At 34.1% G+C, this 13923-nt stretch overlaps 1 protein-coding gene across 1 annotated transcript in view; it reads left to right on the forward strand.

Annotated features, from left to right (window-relative positions):
- Positions 1–822: 822 nt before the first annotated feature.
- LOC128664795 (uncharacterized) overlaps positions 823–13923 on the forward strand; it is a 59970-nt gene continuing 46869 nt past the window's right edge. The window contains exons 1-4 of the mRNA XM_053719598.1: positions 823–3141; positions 4304–4355; positions 10399–12764; positions 13012–13126. Coding sequence (XP_053575573.1) covers positions 823–3141; positions 4304–4355; positions 10399–12764; positions 13012–13126 — 4852 coding nt within the window. The remainder of the gene's footprint in view (positions 3142–4303; positions 4356–10398; positions 12765–13011; positions 13127–13923) is intronic.

The following is a 13923-nucleotide window of genomic DNA, read 5'->3' on the forward strand; positions in this document are numbered from 1 at the left end:
ACAGCTGAATCTTTTTAAAACTAATCTCACAAAGCATCTCGCCAACTGGATGAGTCTTAGACTAGCACCTTCATCTCTAAAGGTTGTTTAGTAAATTTAGCTGAATGTGAATGCAAAAGTAGATAACCAAACTTTCATCAAGTCTCATCTCAGCTTGATAACCAAATCTTTTAGATTATTGAATTTTTAAAAATAATGCTGATAAATTTGATTGTATACCGGTTTCAAAAGTTCTATTTTGGAAGAGAATAACAGATTCACTATGTTTTAAAATGTTGCTTATCTTAGAAAAGTTACTAGTAAAAGGAATACATATCCAACTTACTTCATCATGTTGACATTTCACTAGAAACTATTTCCTATAAACATAACTTATTTTAGTTCTTGTAAACATGCATAATTATAAAATATAATATAAAACTAATATCAGTCTGGTTGGCAAATATGCTTTTTAGATATGCCATCTAACTGTATTACTAAACAATGAAGATTGTATGATAATAAATAATCTTTAAATTAAATTAATTTTTTTTCAACAATTCCATATAAAGAAAATTGTAAAATAAAATGTGTTTATTTGTAATTTTACATCATTATAGCTATCAAAAAATCTAAAGTGCTATCTCATATTCAACCACTTGGTGTCACTGTTAGCTAACTTTATGCTTTAAGATCAAGGAATAGATTTTCTCCATTGACTTCGGCTGAGCATCGTTCGTTCTATTAACAATCTATCAGCATATTTTGTAAACCTGGCATCCTGTATATTCTGAATGCCTTTTTTACACATACCATTATTATAAATACCATCCAGTACAAGAAATGCTGGTAAAGGATTACCAAAGAAGATTCTGGCTGGTTCATTTATTCCTGCTGCAAATATCCTGGGATGTGGTTGTGTGTCAGCTCCATTATATCATCCCTGAAGAATCTAAACACGGCACATTTGTTGGGAGAATCGCTCAGGATTTGGGTCTTCAGATGAATGAAATGAATTCAAGAATGCTAAGAATTGTTTCTAGAGATGAGAAGCAATATTTCCAGGTAAATTTGCAAAATGGAATTTTATTTGTAAAGGAAATTATAGACAGGGAGGAGATCTGTCCAGCTATGCCTGTCTGTGTTATATCCCTACAAGTAATTGTTGATAAACCTGTGCAAATGCACCGAGTAGATGTAGAGATTGAAGACATTAATGATAACTATCCATTTTTCTTTGCAAATGAATACATTTTTACAATATTAGAATCAAGGCTTCCAGGATATCGATTTCCCCTAGAGGGTGCAGTTGATGCTGATATTGGCACTAATTCTGTTACAAACTATGATGTCAGTACAAATGATTATTTTATAATAGAATTTACTAAATATGTACACCAAATACGAACATTAGATCTTGTACTAAAGAAACCACTAGACAGAGAAAAACTATCATTTCACAATCTAACCCTTATTGCTTTTGATGGGGGGAAACCAAAGTTAAGTGGCACCACTAAACTTCTGATAATGGTTGAAGACACCAATGATAATGCTCCAACATTTGATCAGCCATTTTACCAATGCAGTGTGGTAGAAAATGCTCCTATAGGAACATTTGTTTATAAATTAAATGCAACAGATCAAGATCAGGGCAGAAATGGGGAGATATTATATGATTTTAGCAAACTGGTCCCAGAACAAGTGAAAAAAATATTTAGCTTAGACAAGCACACTGGTGAAATTACAGTTATAGGTGAAGTGGACTTTGAAACAAGGAATGTGTATGAAATTCAAATTGATGCAGCTGATAATGGTGAACCCTCCTTGGTTGGGCACTGCAAATTATTAGTTAGCATTATTGATGCCAATGATAACCCTCCTGAGTTGACCGTTACTTCAATCTCTGTTCCTGTTCCTGAGGATGCACCTCAAGGCACAACTGTTGCAATCATTAGTGCACATGATAGAGATTCCGGCACAAATGGAAGAATTAACTGTTATATCTCTGAACCAAGGACATTTAAAATAATTCCAGCTTTTGCTGGAGACTTTTCCATAACAGTGGATGCGCCATTAGACAGAGAAACAAAATCTGAATATGAAGTAGTAATTACTGCAAAAGATGAAGGATCACCAGTTCTCTCTGTTTCCAAAACAATTAAAGTTGAGATAAGTGATGTGAATGACAATCCCCCTGAATTTTTGCAATCTGTTAACACAATATTTCTGAAAGAGAACAACCCTCCTGGATCTCATATCTATTCTGCATCAGCAATAGACTTGGACGTCAACCAGAACTCCTTCATAACATATTCTCTTACTGAAAATGCAATTAATGGTGTCCCTTTATCTTCAATTATCTCTATAAATCCAGAAAATGGCAACCTGTTTGCTTTACTTTCATTTGATTTTGAACAACTTGCCCATTTTCAGTGTGAAGTCAAAGCCACCGATGCAGGTTTGCCTCCCCTTAGCAGTTATCTTACTCTGAATATTTTTATTGTAGACGTTAATGATAATTCACCTTATTTTTCACTCAGTGGATCTACAGAAATAATTAAGTCATTAAAATCAGCACAAGCAGGTTCCTTGGTGACAAAGATTACAGCAACTGATTTGGATTCTGGATACAATGCTTGGATATCATATGAATTTAAGAAAACTTTAGTAAGTTTACCATTTCAAATTTCTCAGAAGACTGGGGAAATAAGGTTAACAAGATCCTTTATGGAATCAGATGCAGAGGAATTCAGACTTACAGTGGTTGCTAAGGATCATGGAGAACCTTCAATGTCCACAGTTATGCCCATCATAATTTCTTTGGTAGATTCAGAAGAAGACCTTAAATTAGATTATCAGAATTTATATGAAAAAGAAGATGAATTCACAAGTGCAAATGTTTATTTGGTTATAGCTATTTGCACAATCTCAAGTATATTTCTTATTACTTTAATTGCATTTACTGTTATACGATGGCAAAAATATAGGGATGAGGTAAATGAACTGAGGGAGAGCTACAAGGCCTGCTCAAACACAGTTGGCAGTTGGATTTATTCTCAACAAAGTCAATATAAGCTATATTTAAATTCTCTTCAAAGGAATGATTTGATTGTGTTTACTCCAAATTGCCCCCAGTCATCAGACAAAGAAAGAAACTCAAATGTACCAGGAACAGAAGCCAACTCTTCTTTACAGGTGAGATTATAATATGCTGTATAAATAAAAATATATTTATATCTCAGTCAGGAAAAGGTTCATGGCTGTCAAAGTGAAAATAATTCCTCTACAAAAAAAATGCCTTATACATTTTAGTTTAGAATTGTGAAGAAAGAAAGTAGATTCGATTCTCAACTAAGATCCACCCCATCACTAAGAACAGAAATATTATTTTTATTGCTCCAACATATTTAGAGTATTATATAGGCGTTATAAAAATAAAGAGGTAGGTAGACTGGGATAGTATGTAAAACTTTTTAATTTATTTTTGTTTATTGGATAAATATATGTATTTTTCTTCCATTATATTAACAATGATCAGTGAAATAAAAATAAATATTGGTACCAGAGCCTGATCAGAGTTGTAAATAGACATATCTGTACCATGACCTTAATGCATGTAACTACATTATAGGAGAATGAACCTCATACAAATCTTCAAGCATATAACACCTAGATGATACTCTTTTGTATTGGGAGTCTGTGAAAGTGGTATTGAGGGGAGTGGCTGGTGACATTGTATGCTTCAAGTATGAAAAATAAACAAAACAGAAAGAAGAGCTATTGCTCAAACATATATTGAGTGCCAAAAATAGATACAGCCATAACCCTACAGACAGAACTAGAAATAAATAAAAAGAAACCAAAGGAATTATGGACATATTTTTTACACAATCCTCAAATCAAATCAAGCCTTTACAAGTCTTATAGCCTGATTCTTCCAAATCAGCAATAAAATGGGGGAAATCCCTTGCAAATATCACCAAATTAGTTAGACGGACAATACTATTATAGAGATAAAAGATGGAAATGTGACACTAATATTCAGCAAGTTTTGTTTGACTACTATCAAAAGCTATGTCACAGTCAAGAGATACATTGATCCCTTAAGGATACATTCTGGCAGACTATAGAACAACCACACATTACAGGAAAATCAGGTGCAGATATTTAATAACAGTATATATCTGTAGAAGACTCAGAGATTATTAATATAACTAGGGCTTTGCCTCTAGAAAAGGCACCAGGGCCTGATGGCCTCACAGGGGAATTTTACAACATGTATGAATAGAGAGACTCTCCAAGAAAGTCTTAGATGCTGAAGCAGACAGGGGCTCTTCTCAACCCCTTAAGATTACTTCAACATATCCATCTCTGCAGCACCTATTTAATAAAATACTTCTTTATTAAATATCTACCGTAAAAATGTCCCCTGTCTCCACTCTTATTTGATCTCTCCATTTAACCATTAGCTGTTACGAAAAGAGACAGAAGCCTGTGTACTGGTAATTTAGTTTCCCACTTTTTTGTATGTTCAAAAGCCAGAAGTAAATATTCAAAAATGTATGGCCTTAATGAAAGAATTTCGTTAGATTTCTGGTTACAAGGTCAACACAGATAAGTCTGAGCTGCTTTGGTTACACCCACACTCTTGCCCAGTGAGGCTAGATTACAATTGTAAAGTTAATACTGGTACTTTTAAATAGCTAGGGATTACTTTGACCAGTGGTCCTAGTAAATGGTATGATTGTAATTGCCGGACACTTTTTAAAGAATTGCAAGACCTTGCCTCTAATTAGATTGAACTTCCACTAACAATGCCCGGTAGTATAGCACTCATCAAAATGATTTTGTTCCCTAAGTTGCATTATTTTTTTCAAATGATACCAGAGTTACTATGAAAGATGGACCTTCATTTTTTTAAATTCTCTAATGCTTAGCTTTAGTTAGGCACACAAGAAACATATAATATATTTTTACAAGATGACAGGGTTTGTGACTAGTGAGCTCTTTGCTGTCCCTAACTTGGAATACTATAATTGGGTAGCGCAGCAAAAATACTTGTTAGATTGGCTATTTGGCAGAAATAATTTCTCCATTCTAGATCTGAAGGAACAGGTGATTGCAACCTAGTTGTTGGCTACACTGCTGCATGTGATGTCATCACGGGTCGAATGTAAAGTCAGGGATTATCCACTACTAAGTCAGCCATTGCAAGTTTGGTGCAATATTTGTAGAAAGGTAGGAGTATCACATGAAGTTACTAAATATCTCCCTTTCCAAGGAAAACCAGACTTTCCAGCAAGATTCACTACTGAGGCATTTCGAATATGGAAAGGTTTAGAATTTTGGTCTGTTTTACTAGGTCCAAACAGAGGATGGTGCCTCAGTCTATACGTTCAGGGACTTACAAGGACAATTTGGCATACCACATTTTCATCATTTTGGGTACCTCCAAATGAGACACTATATTAATAGCTTACTTAGAACACAATATTTATCTACAGCTAACAATGGTATCTATAGAGTGGCTGTCCTGGCTAAACATGGCCTAACCTCGGTATCTCCAAAATAAAATCTCTCTTAGAAGCAACTAATGAGCTCACCTTAAAACACAATTGTAAGTGGATGGAAATGCAAGACGATACTATCTCAGAATCCATGGTATAGCAAAGTATACTATGGGTCAGAAAGGCTACTCTATCTACAGACATTAGGGAAGCTCATACTAATTTGCTGCAAAATGCATACATTACTCCTAATCTTTTTCATAAGTGGAATTCACTTTCCTCAGGGAGATGTCTGAAATGTTTTTAAACAGATGCAAATATTTCCCTATGACTGGAGATGTCCTAGACTGTATACCTTTTGGGGAATGTTAACAGTTTGGTTACAGAATATTTGTTGCTCCCAAGTAGTGCTCTAACCTAAAGTGATTGTGTTCCTTTCATTCATAATGTTGTGCTGTTAGCTAGAAAACTAATTTTCGAAGTGTGGTTAGACAGCAGAGAACCCACTTTAGCATAGCTAAAACATGCACTCCTACAGGAAGTTATTTTTAAACAAGCTGATGCCCTAGGTGATGTACAGGTCAGAGCCACCGCTTATGAAGAAATGGGAACCCTATTTATTTATTTATTTATTTATTTATGCTGAGGCCCAGACTGCAAAAGCAAATTTTATACCCACTCAGGAATTCAGAGTATCTGTTAAATGCACAGTTGAGGGGAGAATGGCAGTTAGATTTCTGAGATTTTTTCATAAATTATGTCTCTAGCTATAGATTATAGATTACCTGATAGAAAATGGTTGGCACCCTGGCGATAATTAGCTAAGTTTTTATTTACTGTCAGTTCTGTTTGTAGTATAAGAAGTACTAGATCCTCTAGCTCTAGGAATAAGGTTTTCAATTTTTTTTTATAAATAGATGACATTGAAGATTCTTTTGGATGTATCAAGATCCAGATTCCTTACATTTGTACCTATAATCTAACTGAACCAGAAGTCTTATTTTATTTATGGACACGTAGATTATAATGCAACCTACTCATTGTCATGTTACTTCTTATTTCTTAACTTTCTGTAACATCCTCAATATAAATAAAGCTTTAAAATAATATAGGCTAGATTACAAGTGGAGTGCTAAATTATCGCGCGCCTGCAAACGGGCAAATTGGCTGGTTATTGCTATCATGAGCTCGAGGTAGCATTTGGTGCTAAGAAAATTAACCAGAGATCCGATCTCAGGTTAATTTTCTAAAAGTTCCCCTAATGCCCTCAAAATAGCTTTTTTTTAATTAAAGACAACTGCAGTAGACAGTTTTAGGGGTCAGAAGTTGGTGGGAGTGGGTTGTTAGAAAAAAAATTGCACTGAAAAATGGATTTTAATTGCGGTCTATGGGAACTGTGTGTTCCCGGTAAATATATACGTATATGCTTCTATACATATATATTTATGTTTTAATATGTATATAAACACATATTAACACATAAATATATATGTATATAGTCATATATATTTAAGAACATGCTGCCATTGCTGCCCAACGTACCGCTTTGCTGCAAGAGGTTCTGATGCCATCTCTGATGGCATCAGAACGAGGCTCCCATTGGAGCTTATAGAAGCTTGCTCTCGTAAGCGCAATATTTCCTAGCAATGCAAATAAGAGCGTGCATTTGCATTGCTGTTAAGTTGTAATACCAGCGCACATTAGCATGCGCTGGTATTACAAAGCGGAGTGCTAATAAATTCATAAATTATTCAAAGAACTTTTTTTATCTAAATGATGAAAACTAGAATCCAAGTGCTCTCAAACCTAGCTTTGAATTTCTGTGTTTTAAAACTCATGTTCTTCTTACTGCACATTATTTATTAGTGTTATACATTTTAATATCTGACTACATTATTTATCTCTTTGATACTCCTTGCGTTAGTTTCTTTTCTTTATGGGTTGCAATGAGCCTCTTTTAACCTAATGGACATTTATGTTGAAAATCTTAAAACAATTTCTATGGTTTCATTTGCCTAAGAAACATTTATAATTATAGCTTGGTAAAAGTTAGAGTCTATAGTCACGATTATTTTTGGACTTATGGGCTATTGATGAAAAATAAGTATGAAATGTTGCTTGAGTTCTTATTTTGTTGATTGTTTTTTTAATTAATGTAGCTCCTTTAAGTCAGAACATATATCTGGATTTAGATGTAAAATTTCCTTCATTCAGAGGAGTAATAATTTGTGTTTCAGGGACAATATTGACATATTGGAAGGAGTATCTTGTTAGTGGACTTTAAAAGGTTGATTCCTAGGAGGACATACCCCATGGGACTATATATTAACTATGATGAAGTTTATTACAAACTACTAGATCCCAACTTTAAACAGGAATTTAATGAGAGATAGAAGTAAAAATGATGCCGGGGCTGTACAGTTTGCAGTGTAAACCCAGTATTGTTAAGTACATGTAAACAAGCAGTTATGGTATGCTTTGAGCATAGTGTAAATAGCATAACTACCAATCTGTGGTCATATAAATGCAGAGATCAGCACTGGACAGATGCTCATGGTGTTAATTTTGATGATGAAAAGGCTGCCTAAAGCAGCCTTTAAGATGCATAAAACTGCTGTGATATATTATAAAGGGCAACACATTATAATATTCAATCATCAGCTGTGAACAAATCTATTTAAAACATGGTTATATATATAGGGGGCGATTTATCAATGCTTCAACTGATATTACACTGGAATTTCACGTCAAATTCAAAGCAAATTTGATCCACCATAGTTAACACAGCATCAACATTGTCAAATATTGAAATGTTCGAGGTAATATACGCTCCCGCGAGATCAATACGATGCAAATTGATGCTTGTGTTATTTGAGCGTAATACTGCTTATCCGCCGTCACAGTCGACTCTATTTGACCCTCTTGCGTATTGACTCCAGGGAATGTGCCGAGATTGACGCTTTGATAAATCGGCGCCATAGAATTGACTTTATTTTAATCTTCCATACATTAGAACAATGATTCTGTAATAAAATTGAAGGAAGATGTATTGTTGATAATTTTTCTGAATAGTCCATCAATCTATGTCTTCCGTTCTGACTTTTCTGTTTGCGTTTTATTTATCTAATATAAGATTAATATAGGGTCAGGGAAGGTTGAAAGCTCTGTTTGCTTGAGTTGATTGTCTGACATATTGTGGCTCCACTTTAAAAGTTAATTGAAAGCATAGCAGCTTTTTCAGCTACGTGGAGCAGGTTCACATATTTATTATTATCGGTTATTTGTAGAGTGCCAACAGATTCTGCAGCACTAATATATGTGAGCCTGCTGCCACAAATTTAAGAAGCAGAAACTTCTTTTTTCTCTCCGCCACCTGCTGAGATCAGACACCCTGACAATCGCGTTCGGGTTGATTGACATTCCCTGCTCTGGTGCAATTGGTTGTGTTGGAGCATGGGGTGGCTTTGCACAAGAAACAAGTGGCGATTGCAGACAGACAACTTCACTACTTGTGAACCTGTCCATCTGCAGGGATAGTAAATATAGCCCTTAGTGACTACTAAAAGGTTTAATGAATAATATCACCTATTTTTGTTAAATACATATATTTTGTTTAAAGTTAAAATCATTATAATTCTCTTTTTATAAAAGCTTTTTAATGCTGCGGTTAAAACATTCATTTTCTTTGATTGAAGATCAAGAACTTTAGTCCAGACATTCTACAAAAGTTTAAATATACATATGGAGACCATTGTCCATCCCCAATCATTGTAGCTATATCAATTATTATCTTATACGCAGTATTATTGAAGGGATATGCAAAACGTAAACAGTACAATAAATTATATTCTTGATGCTTTAATTGTATTAAAGAACTAAATGAGAGTGTATTTCCCTGTTGACTCTGGGCTTTGCCTTTTATTTTATATAGAAACATAATTTAAATATCCTAAAGTATATTTCTAATCACTGTTAAAATCCCAGCAAAATATAGGGAAAAATGACTAAAATTGATAGCTTATTTCCTAATAAAGTGCAACTAAGTACTTTTAACTTTAATCCAGTATTATAGTGAATATTGCTAACCAAGCTACAGAGCAGCCAATAGAATATTTTTTTTAATGAATTCTGTAATACGTATTTTGAGAAGTCTTAAAGTATCATTGGTTTTCAAACAGTGTTAGTAAATCTAGCTCAATGAGAAAGAATTTAACCAAGCCGTAATCAAGACTCAAAATGTATCCGATGAATGATTTTCAAATATTGTTTAAATGTTTTTGAACATTTGCTGATTTGAAATATTCTTCATTAAAGCCGATTAACCTGTTTCGCTCATTGGATACCTTAGCATACAATCCAAATTAATTGTGCAAACTTTGTGCTGTAGTTATTAGTAAAGAGGCATTTTTTTAACTTCAACATCAAATATATCATCTTGACATTTTTCATAATGCCGCATTCTCTCAAGATAAATGTTTGTTTCTAAATTTAATTATACTATATATATATATATATATATATATATATATATATATATATATATATATACTTTTATATAGACAAATATTTATTCTCTGTATTTTTCCCTTAACTAGATCAAAGATCAATTCTAATGATATCTTTAAATTATATACATTTCAATTTCATATCAGGAAAAAAAATATTCATGTTAACATTTTTATTGCATTATAGTTATAAAAAAGTTATATCATGATCTACCTCATGGTGTCACTGTTGGCTAACTTTATGCTTTAAGATCAAGGAAGAGATTTTCTCCATTGACTTTGGCTCTGCATCGTCCGTCGTTTTATTTAGAATCTATCAGCATATTTTTAGACATTTACCTACCAATCTGTTTATTCTGAATGCATTTTCTACAAATAACATTATTACTAATATCAACTAATCTAAGAAATGCTGGTAAAGGATTACCAAAGAAAATGCTGGCTGGTTCATTTCTTTCTGCTGAAAATATCCTGGGATGTGGTTTTGTGTCAGCTTCATTATATCATCCCTGAAGAATCCAAACACGGCACATTTGTTGGAAGAATAGCTCAGGATTTGGGTCTGCAGATGAGTGAAATTAATTCCAGAATGCTAAGGATTGTCTTTAGAGATGAGAAGCAGTATTTTCAGGTAAATTTGCAAAATGGAATTTTATTTGTTAAGGATATTATAGACAGGGAAGAGATATGTGCAGATATACCTGTTTGTGTTATATCCTTACAAGTAATTGTTGATAAACCTGTGCAAATGTACCAGGTAGATGTGGAGATTGAAGACATTAATGATAATTATCCTGTTTTCTTTGCAAATGAATACTTTGTTTCAATATTAGAGTCAAGGCTTCCAGGATCTCGATTTCCACTAGAGGGTGCAGCTGATGCAGATATTGGCACTAATTCTGTTACAAATTATGAGCTTAGTACAAATGATTATTTTATATTAGAATTTACAAAATATATACACCAAATACGAACGCTTGAACTTGTGCTTAAGAAACCACTAGACAGAGAAAAAATATCATTTCACAATCTCACTCTTATGGCTTTTGATGGTGGAAAACCAAAATTAAGTGGCACCACTCAACTTGTGATAACTGTGGAAGACACGAATGATAATGTCCCAACATTTGACCAACCATTCTACCAATGCAGTGTGATGGAAAATGCTCCTATGGGAACTTTTGTCTATAAACTTAATGCTACAGATCTAGATGAGGGCAAAAATGGGGAAATATCATATGATTTTAGCAAACTAGTCCCAGAACATGTAAGAAAAATCTTCAGATTAGACAAGCAAACTGGTGAAATAACAGTAATAGGAGAAGTGGACTTTGAAACAAGAAGTATGTATGAAATTCATATTGATGCAGTTGATAATGGTGAACGCTCATTGGTTGGACACTGCAAAGTTTTAGTTAGCATCACAGATGTGAATGACAACCCTCCTGAACTGACCGTTACATCACTTTCTGTTCCTGTTCCTGAAGATGCCCCACAAGGCACTACTGTTGCAATTATTACTGCACATGATAGAGATTCAGGAGCAAATGGAAGAATTAACTGTTATATCTCTGATCTTAGGACATTCAAAATAATACCAGCTTTTGCAGGGGTTTTTTCTTTAACAGTGGTTGCACCATTAGACAGAGAAACAAACTCTGAATATGAATTAGTAATTACTGCAAAAGATGAAGGCTCGCCATCTCTCTCTGCTTCCAAATCAATAAAAGTAGATGTGAGTGATGTGAATGACAATGCACCTGAATTTCTGCAATCTGTCGACACAATATTTCTGAAAGAGAATAATCCACCTGGGTCTCATATCTATACAGTGTTAGCAACAGACCCTGATATCAACCAGAACTCCTTCATCACATACTCCCTTAGCGAAAGTTCAGTAAATGGGGTTCCTTTATCTTCATTTCTCTCCATTAATCCAGAAAATGGCAACTTGTTTGCTTTACTTTCATTTGACCACGAGCAACTTAACTATTTTCAATGTGAAGTCAAAGCCACTGATGCAGGTTTGCCTCCCCTTAGCAGTTATCTTACTCTGCATATTTTTATTGTTGATGTTAATGATAATGCCCCTTATTTTTCTCCACTCCCTTCTATCAGTGAATCTAAAGAAATTATTAAATCTTTAAAATCAGCGCAAGCAGGTTCATTGGTGACAAAGATAACAGCAGTTGATTTGGATTCTGGATATAATGCTTGGATATCTTATGAATTTAAGAAATCTTTAACAAGTTTACCATTTAAAATTTCTCAGAAGACTGGGGAAATTAGGTTAACAAGATCCATTATGGAATCAGATGGTGAGGCATTTAGACTAGTAGTGGTGGCTCAGGATCATGGAGAACCTTCAATGTCTACAGCAATGCCCATCATAATTTCTTTGGTTGATTCAGAAGAAGAACTAAAAATAGAAAATCAGTATGCAAATGAAAAAGAAGACAATTTCACCAATGCAAATGTTTATCTGGTTATAGCCATTTGCTCAATCTCAAGTATCTTCCTTATTACTCTAATTGGATTTACGATTTTACGATGGCAAAAATATAGGGATGAGGTAAATGAACTTAGAGAGAGCTACAAAGTCTGTTCGAACACAGTCGGGAGTTGGATTTATTCTCAAGAAAGCCAGTATAAGTTATACTTAAATTCCCTCCAAAGGAATGACTTGATTGTGTTTACTCCAAATTGTTCACAGTCATCAGAGAATAAAAGGAACTCAAATGAACCAGAAATGGAAGTCAACTCTTCTTTGCAGGTGAGATTAAATTATAACAATGTAATTAATTTATGTACGTTGTAAAGTATTTCATATGTATTCTTAGAAAAGGTAAATTTTGGTACATGTGGCAAGATTTAGAATTTACATAAAAAAATCTCAATAAGTTTTAATTTAGATTTTTTAGGATATAAAATAATGTACAACTACAATAAAATCTACACATGACCATTAATATTATATAGAATTAAAAAGTGTATTTTCTTTTTGTTTTAATGTTTAGTAGATATTTCACGAGTCTCTGGAAACCAAGAATTATGCTACATTGTATCTTGATGTTTTAATTCACAATGAAAAGAAACAGTTAACGGGTGAAACAAATCTTTATGAATATAAAATGAGTAATTATAAATCATCTATCTTTCCCCTTGTCTCAACTTTATTTTTATACAAACACTATCAGTAAAGCTAAATCTATCATATAGCAGTTCAACAGCATCACAAAAATGTCTTCAAAATATTACACAACAAAATAAAATTACAAAAAATAAAATAAACTTTATAAAAAGTTGACTCTATGAAAACTTAAAAGCAGTTAAAGAAGAATAAGAAAATAAATATGAGACTATCTTGTCAGCTTTGAAATAGCAAGATATGACCACACAATGGGCTCCATGTATTAAGCAGTGAGAGCTGCTCCGGAGCCCTTGCTGGGCAGGTTTGCATATGTGAGCCTGCTTCCCGCAATGTAAGAAGCAGTGGTCATTAGACTGCTGCTTCTTACACCCTACGCCACCTCTGAGGTGGCGAGGGAAAATCACGAGAGCTCACTTACTCTTGGTGATTGACAGCCCCTTCATTCACATGATTGGTCGAAAGGGCGGGCATTACACACTGCGATGAGTGTGTAATGATACATATGAGCCAGCAGACAAACAGATCGGCTGCCCGTATGTAGCGAAGGCGGGCAAGCGGACAGCTTCGCAAGTTGAGAAGCTGTCCGTCCGCCTCTTAGTACATGGGGCCCTATGAGATACTTTATAGGGGAATTATGCATGTTGTTCCAATGTGTAGGCAAAAATCCTGACCATAGCTCTCAAATGGCCCAAAACATTCACAGACAGCCAATAGAGATACATATTTTTTATCCAACCAGATTACTTTACCATAACAAAACAGACATTCAGATATTTTACAA

This window comes from Bombina bombina, chromosome 6 (assembly GCF_027579735.1).
Source record: "Bombina bombina isolate aBomBom1 chromosome 6, aBomBom1.pri, whole genome shotgun sequence".
NCBI lineage: Eukaryota > Metazoa > Chordata > Amphibia > Anura > Bombinatoridae > Bombina > Bombina bombina.